This window comes from Elephantulus edwardii, unplaced genomic scaffold, assembly GCF_000299155.1.
Source record: "Elephantulus edwardii isolate Elephantulus edwardi_28Jun2011 unplaced genomic scaffold, EleEdw1.0 scaffold00008, whole genome shotgun sequence".
NCBI classification, from domain to species: domain Eukaryota; kingdom Metazoa; phylum Chordata; class Mammalia; order Macroscelidea; family Macroscelididae; genus Elephantulus; species Elephantulus edwardii.
This window is the reverse complement of record NW_006399758.1, coordinates 1,174,044-1,190,168: the sequence shown is the minus strand read 5'-3', so window position 1 is coordinate 1,190,168 and position 16,125 is coordinate 1,174,044. Positions and strand designations below refer to the sequence as shown.

The window sequence follows — 16,125 nt, the reverse complement described above, 5'->3', positions numbered from 1 at the left end:
TTCACATCTATCTCCCTTTGACCAGCCCTCCATCTAATAACTTATATATGAAGTTCCATGGCTTCTGTGATTCCAAACACATCAGCTGATGGTAGCTCCTTATGTTGGGATCAATGTCTCTGAAGTTTAGTCGTAATGTTTCCCGACAAAAGGTGATGCATCCTGTTGAACTGGTGTGTACTCGGGCTGGAACGAATGTCTTGCGTTTTTTTGCATTCTTCATAATGATATTCTTGGTATCTTCCCATAGCTCATCTGGTCTTCATTCATTAGTGTGTTCAAGGTCTCAAACCTATTCCAGAGCTAAGTTTTTAAATTCAGTGGTGATAGACACAAGATCAAACTCTGATTCCTGCGGATATAATTTAACCTTCTTTAGCTTTAGTTTGAACTTGCTTATGAGTAGTTGTTGGTCTGTTCCATCATCAGCAACCGGCCTAGTTTTCACTGCTGATATTGTACTTGTTCAACAATTTCTTCCACAAATCTAATTGATCTGATTCCTGTGCATCCCATTAGGTGAAATACGTGTGTATAGCCTGCATTTATGTTTCCCGTAAAAGGTATTTGCTATGAATAAATCATTGATTGTACAGAATTCTATCATTTATCCTCAGCATAATTTCTGTCACCAAATCCATATTTTCAGACTATTAATCCTTCTTCCTTGTTCTCAACTTTCACACTCCAGTCACCCATTATCATTAATGCATCTTAGTCAGATGTTCGATTGATTTCTGACTGAAACAGTTGATAGAAATTATCTATTTCCTCCTCTTTGGCTCTAATTGTTGGCATATAATTTGAACAACATGGTATTAACAGGTGTTCCTTGTATGCATATGGATATTATCCTGTCACACACAATACTGCATTTAAAGATGCAGAAAGCAAAGAGTACCAGAGGAATGCCTGTGTTTCACTGATTAAGAAAAGGCATTTAACTGTATGGATCACAACACATTGTGGCTATCCTTGAGGAAAATGGGAATCCCAGAACACTTGGTTTATGCTTATGGGAAACCTATACTTGGACCAGGAAGTAATCCTCAGAACAGAGAAAGGAAACAATGCATGGTTCAAAATCAGGAAAGGAGTGCATCAGGGATGCATCCTGTCTCCATTCCTTTTCAATCTATATGCAGAATTGATCATTCAGGAAGCAGGACTTCATGAGGAGGAATGTAGCAAAAGGACTAGAGGAAGACTCATCAACAACCTACGTTATGCAGATGACACAACCTTGCCTGCTGAAACTGAAAAAGACCTGAAGCACTTGCTGCTGAAGGACAAGGACTAAAGTCTTCAATATGGATTGAAGCTTAATAATCAAGAATACAAAGATTCTCACCACTGGGCCAATTAGAGGCACCATGAAAGATGGAGAAGAGATTGAGGTTGTTAACAATTACAGCTTGCTAGGCTCCACAATCAACACTCATTTTTATTATTATTAATTTCAGTGAACGTTTACAGAGACTTTGGATTTCCATTCATTCATTGTTGCATTTTCTCCATGCCCACTCCTCCCTCCCAGTTTGCTCTTCTCTTTGAAAAGTAAAAGAAAAATTCTTTCATGGTATACAATTACACACAAACACACACACACTCCACAATGCAGTCTTCATTCTGGACTCTTGTCATGACCATAATAGGCAATCATATATTGCTTTTAAACAGTTCTCTCCATCATCTGTTTCAATGTAGTATGCATAATTCATCCAATCTTTCTCAGTCTCACCACAACCAACACTCTTAACACCAGCAGTCAGGAAATCAAAAGGCAAGTTGCACTGGGAAAATCTGCTGTCAGGGACCTCTCCAGAGTGCTGAAAAGCAATCATGTCAGTCTAGAGACCAAGGTGTGCCTAATCCATGCCATGGTCTTTCCAACTACTTGCTATGCATCAGAGAGCTGGACAATGACAAAGGATAACAAAAGAATCAATGCCTTCAAATTGTGGTGCTGGAGAAGAGTCTTGAACATACCATGGACTGCCAATAAAATAAATAAGTCTGTCTTGGAGAGGGTGAAACTAAGTTTCTCTTTGGAGGCTAGGATTTTGAAGCTCTGTACCACATATATTGGGTATGTGGTCAGGAGAAACCGGTTCTTGGAGAAGGACATCATTCTGGTAAGGGTGGAGGGACAGCGCAGGAAAGGAAGATCCCGGATGAGGTGGATTGATACAGTGACTGGGGCAATGGGGGTTGGTGTGTCGGAATTAGTGAGACTGGCTCAGGACAGGGCAGGGTTAAGAGCTGCTGTCATAGGGTCCCTATGGGTCACAGGTGACTTGATGGCACATAACAACAAACAACAAAAATTACTGCAAAACCAACAATAACAATTACTGCAAAATATTTGTATCTTCTTTCTCCGATCATTTTCTGCCTACACAGGTTCTAGATTTCACAGAATTTACTGTATTTTTCAGTAAAACAAGCGAGCCCAAGTTCAGTGCCCAGCCAGTTCACAACATGCACAGTTACCAGTTATCTGTCAGTGGAGGCTTCAGTTCTACTATAATACTGTATAATATTGAACAGGTTCAGCTCAATTTCCAGACTATGATGTTGTTGTTATGTGCTGCTGCATTGCCTCCAACTCAAAGTAACCTTATGGACAACAGCTCTGAATTCGGCTCTAACTTGAGTCAACCTTATTGTCTCTGATACATCTACTCTCATTACCCTAGTCACTGAGTCAATCCATCTCATCCAGGGTCATCCTCTCTTGCACTGTCCCTACAGCCTCCCAAGCATGATGTCCCTCTCCAAGGACTGGAGCAGCCTGGTTTCACCCTCTCTAGGATGAACCTGTTTGTTTTCCTAGCAGTCCATGATATATTCAATACTCTTTCCAGAACCACAGCTCAAAAGGCAACAATTCTAACATCCCTCATGATGGAGTGGAATGGATGGTAACTAAAAACAAGATGAGTAAGAAGAAAAGCCTGACAATCTACTTCATATGACTCACAATGGTGTGATCTACAACTGATCATGAGAATCATGTTTCCTTCTACGGTAGGTGGGGCCCAACTAGATGACAGCTAACAGTAATTTAAAATATCCAGAACTGAAAAGAACCCAGTGTCCTTTAACTGGGTATAGTAACAATGGAACATAACCATACAGTAGAATGTTGTTGTGTGCCGTCGTGTCGCCTGTGACTCATAGCGACCCTATGTACAACAGCCCTAAACTCTGCTCGGTCCTGTGCCAATCGCACTGTCTCCAATACACCCATACCAATTACTCCAATCACTGAATCAATCCACCTCATAGAGGGACTTCCCCTCCTGCGCTGTCCCTCCACCCTTCCAAGCATGATGTCCCTCTCCAAGGACTGGTCCCTCCTTACAACATGTCCAAAGTATGTTAGACGAAGCCTCAGAATCCTTGCCTCCAAGGAGTAGCCTGGTTTAACCCTCTCCAGGATGAACCTGTTTGTTTTCTTAACAGTCCATGGTACCCTCAATACTCTTCTCCAGCACCACAGCTCAAAGGCATCAATTCTCCTTCTATCCTTACTAGTCATTGTCCAACTCTCTGATGCATAACAAGTGACTGCAAAGACCATGGCCTGTATCAGATGCACCTTAGCTTCCAAAGTGACACCACTGCTCTTCAGAACTTTGGAAAGGTCCCTAACAGCAGAATTTCCCATCGCAATAAGTTTTTTAATTTCCTGGCTGCTGGTGCCAAGAGTGTTGACTGTGAAGCCAACAATCTCAATCTCTTCACCATCCATCCTGAGGCTTCCAACTGGTCCAGTGGTGAGAATCTTTGTCTTCTTGACATTGAGCCTCAATCCATATTGAAGCCTGCAGTCCTTGACCCTCTGCAGCAAGCGCTTCAGGTCCTCCTCAGTTTCAGCAAGCAGGATTGTATCCTCTGCATAACACTGATTGTTGATGAATCTTCCACCAATCCTGACGCCACATTTCTCCTCATAAAGCCCAGCCTCCCGGATGATCTGTTCTGCATACAAGGTTGAAAAGGTATGGAGACAGGATGCATCCCTGGCGTACACCCTTCCCAATTTTGAACCATGCAGTGTTTCCTTGCTCTGTTCTGACAACTGCCTCTTCGTCCTAGTATAGATTTCTCATTAGCATGATCAAGTGTTCTGGGATTCCCATTCTTCTCAGAGGCAGCCACAGTTTGTTATGATCCACACAGTCGAACGCCTTTGCATAATCAATGAAACACAGATATACATTCCTCTGGTATTCCTTGCTTTCAGCTAAGATCCATCTAACATTAGCTACAATATCCCTAGTACCACGACCCCTTCTAAACCCAGACTGGACTTCTAGTAGTTCTCTGCTGATGTGCTGTTCCCATTGTGTTTGTATAATCTTCAGTACAATCTTGCTTGCATGTGAAATCAATGAGATTGTTCTTTAGTTTCCATACTCTGTTGGGTCACCTTTCTTTGGGATGGGAACAAATATAGATCTCTTCCAGAATACTCTTGTTTTAAATTGTTAACAGGTCAGCTTCAAATGAGCTACCTAATATGTAAAAGAAGGACATGTTGCCTGGTCCGGTAACATCTTCATGATCATTGATATGTTTGAGCACTATAAGAACAATAAAGTGATCTAAAGAACTGAAATACTAATAAAGCAGCAAGATGAATTTGAAAAGCATTATGCTAAACTAGCATTCAACAATTCTTTTTTGTATATGAGGGACATGATTAATACTTTAGGTTTTACAGAGCATACAGTTTTTGTCAAAACTATTCAGCTGCCATCACAGCACAAAAGCAGTCATAGATAATAAACCAATATGGCTACATTGCAATAAAACTTTATGCAAATATGAGAGCATGAGGGGCAAATTTGACTCAAAGGCCATAGTTTGCCAACTCCTTCTAAATCAGTGAAGCTTTTATGATTCAATTTGTAAGACAATCTGAAAAAGGTAAAAACATGGGGACAGATAAAAAATCAGTGGCTGCTAAGACTTGAAGAAGAAGGGGAAAGGACTGGCTATAAAGGGGCATAAGGAAATTTTCTGAGTGATATGAATATCCTCCATTTTAATGATAGTGGTGACAATTATATGACTTTGAAAATCTATATATCTGCATGCCTTCAAAAGCTTTAATTTTACAGCATGTAAATATTATCTCTTAAAAAAATAAAGGACCATTCTCTGGTTCATAATTAAAACAAACCAGTCACAATAAAACATTATAAGTCAATGAAAACTAAAACTGAAATATTGACTGGGTATTTGATGATATTAAAAAAGTTTTGGTGGTTTTCCCCCTTTATTTATTTGTGTATGTTTTTTTGGGCATAATAATGGTATTGTTGTTTCCTGTGTTTGTGCTTAAAAAAAGTATTTACCTTTAGAGATACACAACTAAGTATTTACAGATGAAGTGGTATTATGGCTGAGATGTATTTTAAAATAGTATAGTTGGGAGGGAAGCATTAATAATTGCCAAGATTGCATAGTAGGTAAACAGGAGTTGACTAGATTATTACTTTTCTTTAATGGTCAACTTGGGTTTTGCTTTAGTAACAAACAAAAAGAACAAGAGGCACAAATTAAACTCATAAAACAGAGATTGCTCTTAGTTTTATTTTGTGATGGCTTGGGTATGGCCATTGATGCTGGAAGCTATTCCAACAGTATTTCAAATACTAGCAATGCCACCAGGGTGGACAGGTTTCAGCAGAATTGCTAGACTAATTCAGACTAAGAAGGAAGCCCTCATGATCTACTCCCAAACACCAACCAGTGAAAATCCTATATACCCTAACTGAATATTGTCCAACACAAAGCTGAAAGATGATTCCTTTAAGTTAAAAGACAAAAACGGACTCAAACATACTAGTTTTCATGAGATGACAGAAGACTGGGCAGTGTTTCATCCCACTATGCATGTGCTCAACATGTGCTGGGGCTGAACAGACAGCATCTAAGAATGATAATACACTTAATGTCTACAAAGGTTAGGTAGATGAAAAAGGAAGATAAGCCAGAGTGGTAAATCTGAGGCCAAACACATTCATATCAAACGTTTGAAAAGTATGTCAGGTCCAAATACACACACACTCCCTTAAGACTCTGACAACATAGGTATAAATTTACATAACTTTACAAACAATGAGCATATAATATGAAAAGAAGTTAAACACAAAAGTTTGCTAAACTCTAGAAAGCAATGAGTTAGAATAATCACAGCCAAAACAGTAAAATCAGAAACATTATCTAGTTCTACGGCAGTTACTGGCAATAAAATCTACTTCCATTTTTGAGGCATATTTTTCTTTACTTGTTAAAAATCATAAATCACTGCTGACAGGATAATCCTAAGTAAAATTATAGCATAAAATAGAATTGGTATGTCATAATGATAATCATCCATCTTAACTAGACAGGTTACTAATAGATATAGATATATATACTGATATTATATATATACCCATCTCCCCTCGTGTGATTAATTACCTCTAAATATCCACTGGAGGGTCAGCTATGGGTCAGTTCTGACTTGACAGCACACAACAACATATATATAAAACACAAACATATAACATATAACACAAAGAGAGAGATACATACAATTTTCTATCTAAAATGGAATTCTGGTGGCAGCATTCACAGGGCATTACAATGCTAACCCCAAAGGATGGGACTCACTGGCAGTTGGACTCCACGAGCTGCTCCAAGGGAGAAAGACTGGCAATCTCCTCTTGTGCAGTTTCATATAAATATAAAAAATACAGTGCTGGAAGATGATCCAGCTCTAATGTGTGTGTGTACACACATATATAGATATGTTAACTTTGTCAACACTTTTAGCAGAATACTATCAGATTTTAATTTTCTTAACTTTATAATGCCTTCAATAGAGATAAGCTCTAAGTATAACATCAGAGATTAACAGTACCCATGGTTTTCTTCATAATGTTGTAGAACACGCCACCCTGTTGGAACATGTGAGGAAGTCCTTTTGCATAAGACCATACATCTTCTCCTGTAAGAGAAAAACAAAGACAGTTTTAGCAACAAACAAGAGTTCAAACCAGGGCTGTCTTAATATAGACTAGTTTAGAATAGGTAGCTCTGGTTGCCTAGTGGAAAGAAGCTGCATTACAATCCCGAAGGCACAAGGTTCAAATCCACCGCTGCTATGTGGGAGAAGGATGGGCAGTCTCCTCTTGTGCAATTTACTGCTTCTGAAAACCACTGGAGGGTCAGCTATGGGTCAGTTCCAACTCACAATGGCACACAACAATGAACAGGGATTGCAGTGTAAAATATGTAGCCTGCCTAAAGACAGTAGCTATCACCAAATGTCACATAAGAGTATAGCTCCAAAGCTGCAGGACTAAACAGCTTTTCAAAATTAGGATGGAGGGGGGTGGAAATCTAGGTTTCTAATGTGATTCTATCAATTTTTAAATGTAGAAAATAATTCAGCATTCCCAAACCACAGAAAAAGTTACACAGAAAGATACTATTTTTAAAAAAACAAATATAAAATTGCATATTCTCTATATTTATACTGTACTTTGGTGGCATAGTCTGTAGGGAGTTGTGCTGCTAACCAAAAGGTCACTCTCTGATGGTTTGAATCCACCAGTATTTACAAAATAAAGAACCAATGCGAATTATAGCCTTGAAAACCCAAATGGAGGGTCAGTTATGAGTTGAGGTTCCAACTCAATGGCAATGAGCTGATGCTGTATATTTATACATGTACTAAAACTAAGTTTTAAAAAAATAGCCAGAAAAGAGATAGAAAGAAAATAAAAAAGAAAGATTAAGGATAATTTATTAATGCTCTATTTTGCTGCCGTTTCAGAGTTGATTTTTAAAACAGAAATTTACACCACAAGAAGATAAAGGTAAATAACCCAGATGAAAAATGGGCACAGGATATGAACACATTTCACCAAAGAAGACATTCAGATGGCCAAGAAAAACATGAAGAAATGTTGAAAATCCCTAGCTCTAAGAGAGATGCAAATCAAAACAACTATGAGCTATCACCTCACCCCAGTAAGAATAGCAAAATTTAACAGAACAGCAAACATCAAATGCTGGTGAGGTTGTGGAGAAACAGGAACCCTTATTCATTGCTGGTGGGAGTGTAAAATAGTGCAACCACTATGGAAGGCTATATGGTGCTTTCTCAAAAAGTTACAAATAGAAATACCATTTGACCCAGCAATTCCATTACTGGGAATTTACCCTAAAGAAACTATAAACACCACCCAACCAGATATATGCACAGCCATGTTTACTGCCATTTTGTTCGCGATAGCAAAGAGCTGGAAATAACTCAAGTGCCTATCAACAAATGAATGGATAGAGAAGCTCTGGTATATTCACACAATGGAATACTATGCAGCATTGAAAAAGGAACTCATGAAATATTATGCAAAACGGATGACCCTGAAGGACATTATGCTGAGTGAAATATCTCAGTCACAAAAGGACAAATATGGCATAGGGCCACTGTTGTAAAATGGGACTGACACTGGGGTTGCGGAAAGACTGAGAAGGAGGGGAGGAATGATGTATATTGCACTGAAACAGATGAGGGGGAGAATGGTTTTAAAGGGATATATGATTGGGTATTATATGACAGGAGTCCACAATGAAGGCTGCAAAGTAGAGTGGACTTGGGAGGGAGGGATTTCATAACAATGAAAGAATTTTTCTCATAGCGACCCTATGTACAACAGCGCTAAACTCCGCTCTGTCCTGTGCCAATCGCACTGTCTCTGACACTCCCATCCCAATTATCCCAGTCACTGAATCAATCCACCTCATAGAGGGCCTTCCTCTCCTGCGCTGTCCCTCCACCCTCCCAAGCATGATGTCCTTCTCCAAGGACTGGTCTCTCCTCACAACATGTCCAAAGTATGTTAGATGGGGCCTCAGAATCCTTGCCTCCAAGGAGCCACCCAGTTTAACCCTTTCCAGGACAAATCTGTTTGTTTTCCTAGCAGTCCATGGTATTCTCAATACTCTTCTCCAGCACCAGAGCTCAAAGGCACCAATTCTCCTTCTATCCTCCTTGGTCATTGTCTAACTCTCTGATGCATAACAAGTGAGTGCGAAGACCATGGCCTGTATCAGACGCACCTTAGTCTCCAGAGAGACACCATTGCTCTTCAGTACTTTGGAGACTTTCCCACGGCAATGCGCCTTTTAATTTCCTGGCTGCTGGTACCAAGACTGTTGACTGTGGAGCCAAGCAAACTAAAGCTGTGTACAATCTCAATCTCTTCACCATCCATCCTGATGCTGCCAATTGGTCCAGTGGTGAGAATCTTTGTCTTCTTGACACTGAGCCTCACTCTGCAGCAGGCACTTCAGGTCCTCTTCAGTTTCAGCAAGCAGGGTTGTGTCATCTGCATAACGCAGATTGTTGATAAATCGTCCACCAATCTTGACCCCACATTTCTCCTCATAGAGCCCAGCCTCCCGGATAATCTGCTCTGCATACAGGTTGAAAAGGTATGGAGATAGGATGCATCCCTGGCGTATGCTCTTCCCAATTTTGAACCATGCAGTGTTCTGACGACTGCCTCCTGGTCCAAGAATAAGTTTCACATTAGAACGATCAAGTGTTCTGGGATTCCCATTCTTCTCAGAGTCAGCCATAGTTGTTATGATCTACACAGCCTTTGCATAATCAATGAAACACAGATAGACATTCTTCTGGTATTCCCTGCTTTCAGCCAAGATCCATCTAACATCAGGCTTGAATAGGGTAGCTATTAATACTGATAAATCACAGTTCTAAATTTTTCCTTTATTTATAAACAGAAATATACATTTGAATGGTAGCTGGAAAGGTTATGTTCTAACAGTTTAAGGTATACAAATTTTAAAAGCCTTGGTACTTGAGGTTTCATTTACCCAGGTAATTACTTAGTTATCCATTCAGAGCACTTGCTTGATGATATAGTATTACTAAAACAAGGTTCTATTTAAGGGTGGTTGTTACTGTGAAGTTCTATCAAGTCAGAATTAATCCACAGCTGACCCTTCTGTGGATTTTCAGAGGTAGTAAAGCACCGGGAAGGCACATCTTTCCCCTGCAGAGCAGCTGCTGGACTTTGGGTTGGCTGCGCAACTCATTACCACTAAGCCACCAGCACTACTTTACTTAAGGGAAGACAAAAAAGAATTTTTAATTTTTTATCTTGAATATTAATAAAAACTCTGCTGTCAAGTCTGTTCCAACTCAGAGGAAAGAGAAGAACTCCTCATGAGTTTTCTAAGGCTGTGATTGTTGTAGAAGGAGATTGCCACGTCTTTCTCCTACTGGGAGTCTAAGGGGGTTCAAATATCTGACCTTTCAGTTACCAGATGAGCTAGTAGAAACTTGGATTCTTGACCTTACCAGTAAACTTGACTTGGATAAATAATTTTATAGTGATGACTTATTTCTGTTTCTGTCACTATGAGCTAACAGATCTAATATTTTATAAAATAGCCTAGTGGATCACTTTTTTGATACTTCAAAAGATTATATGGTAGCACTTTTTTTACGGTAAGAATATAAACAGGTGTCATAAGAACAGTTAAATCCTCAGAACTGACCACTCTCATATTCCTAAGAAAAATTCCTCCCTCCCCCCCGCCCCCGTCTTAGTCCTTTACATACCTTAGTATGGTATTCCTTATTTTAGCAGGCATGCCACTTCTTACTTTATTATAATGTTCTCAATCTTGTTTTCATTCCAAGATTCACTAAGGAGCATTTTTAGGTATTTTCTTAACCACCTCCAACCAGTATGAATACTATAGCATAATGCCTATCTATTTTTTAACTGTACATATATCTGAGCTTTAGATACAGTAAATTTTTTTTTTCATCTTTCATTTTCCAAGAACCCATTTGTGCTCCTCTGAGAAAAAAATAATGGTTTTACTGAGAATTTATTGAGGAGAAACATCATATAATGAGTCCTGGTGTACAGTGGTTAAACACTCGGCAGCTAATCAAATGTCAATAGTTCAAAACCTCTAGCTGCTCCATGGGATAAAGAAATGGCAGTCCACCCTGGGAATCCTATTAGGGCATTCTAATCTGTCCTATAGGGTCACTAAGAGTCAGAAACAACCTAGCAGCAATGAGTTAGGTTTTGGGGCAGGTACTTTGCATACATTTCATTTTCTCATCACAAAAGCCTTGTTTTACAGAATTCCTACCCCTTCCAATGATATTAAACTTCTATTAAAGGTCAAACTGTCTCAGATCAACGTTGATGAAATTATACAGTCTTTTCTTATTAAAATTCTTTGCATCCAATGGGCTTAAGTTACAAAAAAGTGAAGTATTTCCTTTGTATATAAATATTTCTGCTGAAATTATGTTTGCTGGTAAAGAAAACAAGGAAAAGAATTACAGATCAGTACTAAGAATTCTGATTCTCCAGCAATGGTCTCCAATGCATTTCTTTCCATCCATCAATAAATCATATTTGATTTATTGTGCATGTTGTTGTTGTTTAATACCATCGAGTCATAGACGACTCATAGCGACCCTATGAACGAACAGCCTGAGCACTGTTCGTACATAGAGTTTCCAGAGGCAAGCCATTTTGGAAGTAGATGCCGCTCCTGCTTCCAGGCTTGATTTAGTCGGGAAGCTCCAGCCAACACTGTCCACCATGGGTGCCCATTACTACGATTGGCACATCACTGTCACAGGCTTCAGCATTACAGCAACCACGAGTTAATATAATATTTACATAATTTAAATCATCTTTGATTTTCTAAGTTTTCTCTTTGGAGAAGAGTTTTGAATATACCATGGACTGCCGGGAGAACAAACAGGTTCATCCTAAAGAGGGTGAAGCCAGCCTGCTATTTGGATGCAAGGATTCTGAAGCTTCGTCTGACACACTCTGGGCATGTTACAAGGAGAGACCGGTCCTTGGAGAGAGACATCATGCTCGGAAGGGTAGAGGGACAGAGAAGGAGAGAGAGACCACAAATGAGATGGATCGACACAGTGAGTGGATTAATGAGGGTAGGGGTGTCGGAGACAATAAAGTTGGCACAAGACAGAACAGGCTTCAGGGCTGTTGTACACAGGATCATCATGAGTTGCAAGTGATTTGATGGCACATAACAACAACTGTATAACTGGTGCATACAAATGTAAAAAAAACCAATCTGTACCATCTTCATATGTAACTTCTGTTCACATTTTGTCATCTTAAATCCTTCACACCTTTTAGCTGTCCTACCTAAAGAGTAGCTATCTATAAGGCAAGGATGTTATAGGTGATTTTTACTGGCTATCTATGCAAAACCTATACTTGGACCAAGAGGCAGTCGTCAGAACAGAGCAAGGAAATTCTGCATGGTTCAAAATTGGGAAGGGCATATACCAGGGATGTGTCCTGTCTCCATACCTTTTCAACCTGTAATCAGAACAGATTATCGGGAGGCTGGGCTCTGTGAGGAGAAATGTGGTGTCAGGATTGGTGGAAGATTCATCAACAATCTGTGTTATGCAGAGGATACAACCCTGCTTGCTGAAACTTGCAAGGACCTGAAGCGCTTGCTGTAGAGGGTCAAGGACTGCAGCCTCCAATGTGGATTGAGGCTCAATGTCAAGAAGACAAAGATTCTCACCACTGGACCAGTTGGCAGCCTCAGGATGGATGGTGAAGAGATTGAGATTGTTCATAGCTTTAGTTTGCTTGGCTCCACAGTCAACACTCTTGGCACCAGTAGCCAGGAAATTAAAAGGTGCATTGCCATGGGAAAGTCTGCTGTTAAGGACCACTCTAACGTACTGAGGAGCAATGGTGTCTCTTTGGAGACTAAGGTGCATCTGATACCGGCTATGGTCTTTGCAATCACTTCTTATGCATCAGAGAGTTGGACAATGACTAGGAAGGATAAAAGGAGAATTGATGCCTTTGGGCTGTGGTGCTGGAGAAGAGTATTGAGGGTACCATGGACTGCTAGGAAAATAGACAGATTCATCCTGGAAAGGTTTAAACCGGGCGGCTCCCTGAAGGCAAGGATTCTGAGGCTGACATACTTTGGACATGTTGTAAGGAGGGACCGGTCCTTGGGGAGGGACATCATGCTTGGGAGGGTGGAGGGACAGCGCAGGAGGGGAAGGCCCTCTATGAGGTGGATTGATTCAGTGATCAGGATGGGTGTATCGGAGACAGTGCAACTGGCACAGGACAGAGCAGAGTTTAGGGCTGTTGTACACAGGCTCGCTATGAGTCTCAAGTGACTCGACAGCACATAACAAGAACAACATCTATAAAGCGATGATGTCATAGGTGATTTTTATTTATCTGATGTCTTTATTTCCCTACTTGAAAAATATATTCTTTTTAAGAAGCATATTTTAGAGGGAGCTCTGGTGGTGTAGTGGCAAGAAGCTGAACTGCAATTCCAGAAGTATGTGGTTTGAATCCACCAGATGCTCTGCTGGAGAAGGAGGGGCAATTTCCACCTGTGCCAGTCAGATCTAATTTGACCGTACACACAAAAAAATAATTAAAAAAAGAAGCAAATTTTAATCTTTAAAAGAACACTAAAGTAATTTGGAACAAAAGGAGGACTGTTGAAATAAGAGATGAACAGAAGATTCCAAAAGGCAGCTTGAAAAGATATGTGCCAAGAGCTGGAGTTAGAAAAATCCACATTTCTTAAGCTGAAAGAACTGAAAAATAAATTCAGGTTTTGAGATACAATACTGAAGGATGCTCTGGGCAAAATAAATGGTGCAATAAGCAAAAAAGAGAAAATGGAAAGACTATACAGAATCACTTTACCAACAAGAATTGGTCCACACAAAAATATTTCAGAAGTAGCACAGGATCAAGAACCAATGATACTGAAGAAAGAAGTCCAAGCTGCACTGAAGGCACTGGCAAAATATAAAGGCCCAAAAATTGATGGAATACCAACTGACATTTTAAAAAAAATGTGATCCTGGATGTTCTCACTAGCCTATGCCAAGAAATTTGAAAGACAGCCACCTGGTCAAATGACTGAAGAGATGCATATCTGTTCTCATTCCAAAGAAAAAAGTGTTCCTACAGAATGCAGATATTATCAAACAATATCATTAAAGTACATCAAGAGGGAATTTTGAAAAATTTAAGCTGAATTCAGAAAAGGCCATGGCACTATTTTAGATGGATCAATCTTGACTGAAAGCAAAGAATACTAGGAAAATGTTTACTTTTGTTTATTGACTATTCTAAGGTGTCTTGAATGTGTGGATCATACAAATTATGGATAACATCAAGAACAGGAATGCCAGAACATTTAACTGTGCAAGAAAACCCATTTAACTAAGTAAAGCCTATATGTAGACTAAAAAGCAGCTGTCTGACTAGAATAAGGCAATGCTGCATGGTTTCAGGAAAGGTATGTGTTGGGTTGAAGGCTCTCTCATCCTTACTCAATCATCATGTCAGCCAAATAATTCTAGAAGCTGAATGAGGCCATTAAGATTGGACAAAGACTCATTACCTTGCATTATGCAGATGATATAATCTTGCTTGCTGAATGTGAAGAAGACTTGAAACACTTGTTGTAGAAGATCAGACTTTAACCTTCAATATAGATTACATCTCAATATCAAGAAAACAAAAATCTCAATTTCTGGATCAATAGACAACATCATGTAAGATGGAAAAAACACTGAAGTTGTCAATGACTTCATTTTACGTGGATCCACAATCAACATACATAGTAACAGCAATCAAAAAAACAAAAGATGTACTGCACTGAGAAAATCTGTTAAGAGGTCTCTCTAAAGTGCTCAGGAGTAAAGATATCAGTTAAAGGCTAACATGTGTCTGAATACAATCAGCGTGCTTTTCAAAGGATGGTGAAATTTTACCCACATTTGGAGCATGTTATCAAGAGGGACTTGTCGTTGGAAAAAGGACATCATGTTGTGAAGGGTGGAGGGTTAGAGAAAGAGAAGAAGAGCCTCAACCAGATGCACTGACACAGTGACTTTAACTATGGGCTGGCGCATAACAGCGATGGCAAGAATGGCACACAAAGGGGCAAGGTTCAGATCTCCTGCTCATATCATAGGGTTGCTTTGGGTGGTAGGCCATTCAAAGGCATCTAACATTTAAAATATATCATGCAAATATATCTTAAAATTTAACATCTATATGAATTTTTGTAAAGTCCCCGCGAAAAATTTCTAAAACTAGCTTTGAACCTAGCAATCTGTCACCACAAGTATAGCGTGGTGGTGGTGGAGAATGTAGATTTTGCTAAACAAAGAAAAGTGTTCCTACTTGATCACAAAGGTATGTACTGAAACAGTTTTCTGCTATGTCTTCACACTTTCTGTAGATCCTCTCATCTAAATTTATCTTGTTTATAGTCAAAATCTTTTACAAGAAAGATATGCCTTTTTTTTCTCACACATAATCTCTTAAGTGGATCTAGCTATGCAGCTCGTATTACCATTATCAGCACTAAAAGATGTATTACACATACATGTTCACAAACACAATTGTGTATAAATATGGACATACAAACAAAATCTGAAGATATAGTCCTATTGGGGGCAGTGGGGCAGGGAGGAAAATGTGCAACAATGAATGAATAGAAATCCAAATTCTATATAAACTTACAATAAAAAAAAGAAAAAAGATATAGTCCTTTTGTTAATAGGAAAGTCACATTTTACTACACAAACTTTTGAATCCTATAAGTTTTTAATATTATTATATACTTGAAAAATATTAAGAAAACTCTCAAGATGCAATAATCATATTCAGACCCAATGTAATTCTCAAAATTAGTGACTCATATTTGTAATTCTAGAAAAATCCTAAATCACTGCAATGTCAAGAGGTATTATGAAATTACAAACTATTGTGTATTTTAAATAGTTCTATTGTTCTTTCAGTAAGAGAATGCATACCCATGTTTATTGCTACTTTGTTCACAATAGCAAGGAGCTGGAAACAACCTAAGTGCCCATCAACAAATGAATGGATAGAGAAGCTGTGGTATATTCACACAATGGAATACTATGCTGCATTGACAAACAAGCAACTCATGCAATATTATTCAAAATGGGTGACCCTGGAGGACATTATGCTGAGTGAA

General features: G+C 39.2%; 1 protein-coding gene across 1 annotated transcript in view; it reads right to left on the bottom strand.

Moving 5' to 3' along the window:
* The window catches only part of VCPIP1 (valosin containing protein (p97)/p47 complex interacting protein 1), a 40,064-nt gene that overhangs the window by 15,040 nt on the left and 8,899 nt on the right, over positions 1–16,125 (bottom strand). Inside the window, exon 2 of the mRNA XM_006880422.1 lies at positions 6,923–7,009. Within this exon, the coding sequence (XP_006880484.1) occupies positions 6,923–7,009 (87 nt within the window). The remainder of the gene's footprint in view (positions 1–6,922; positions 7,010–16,125) is intronic.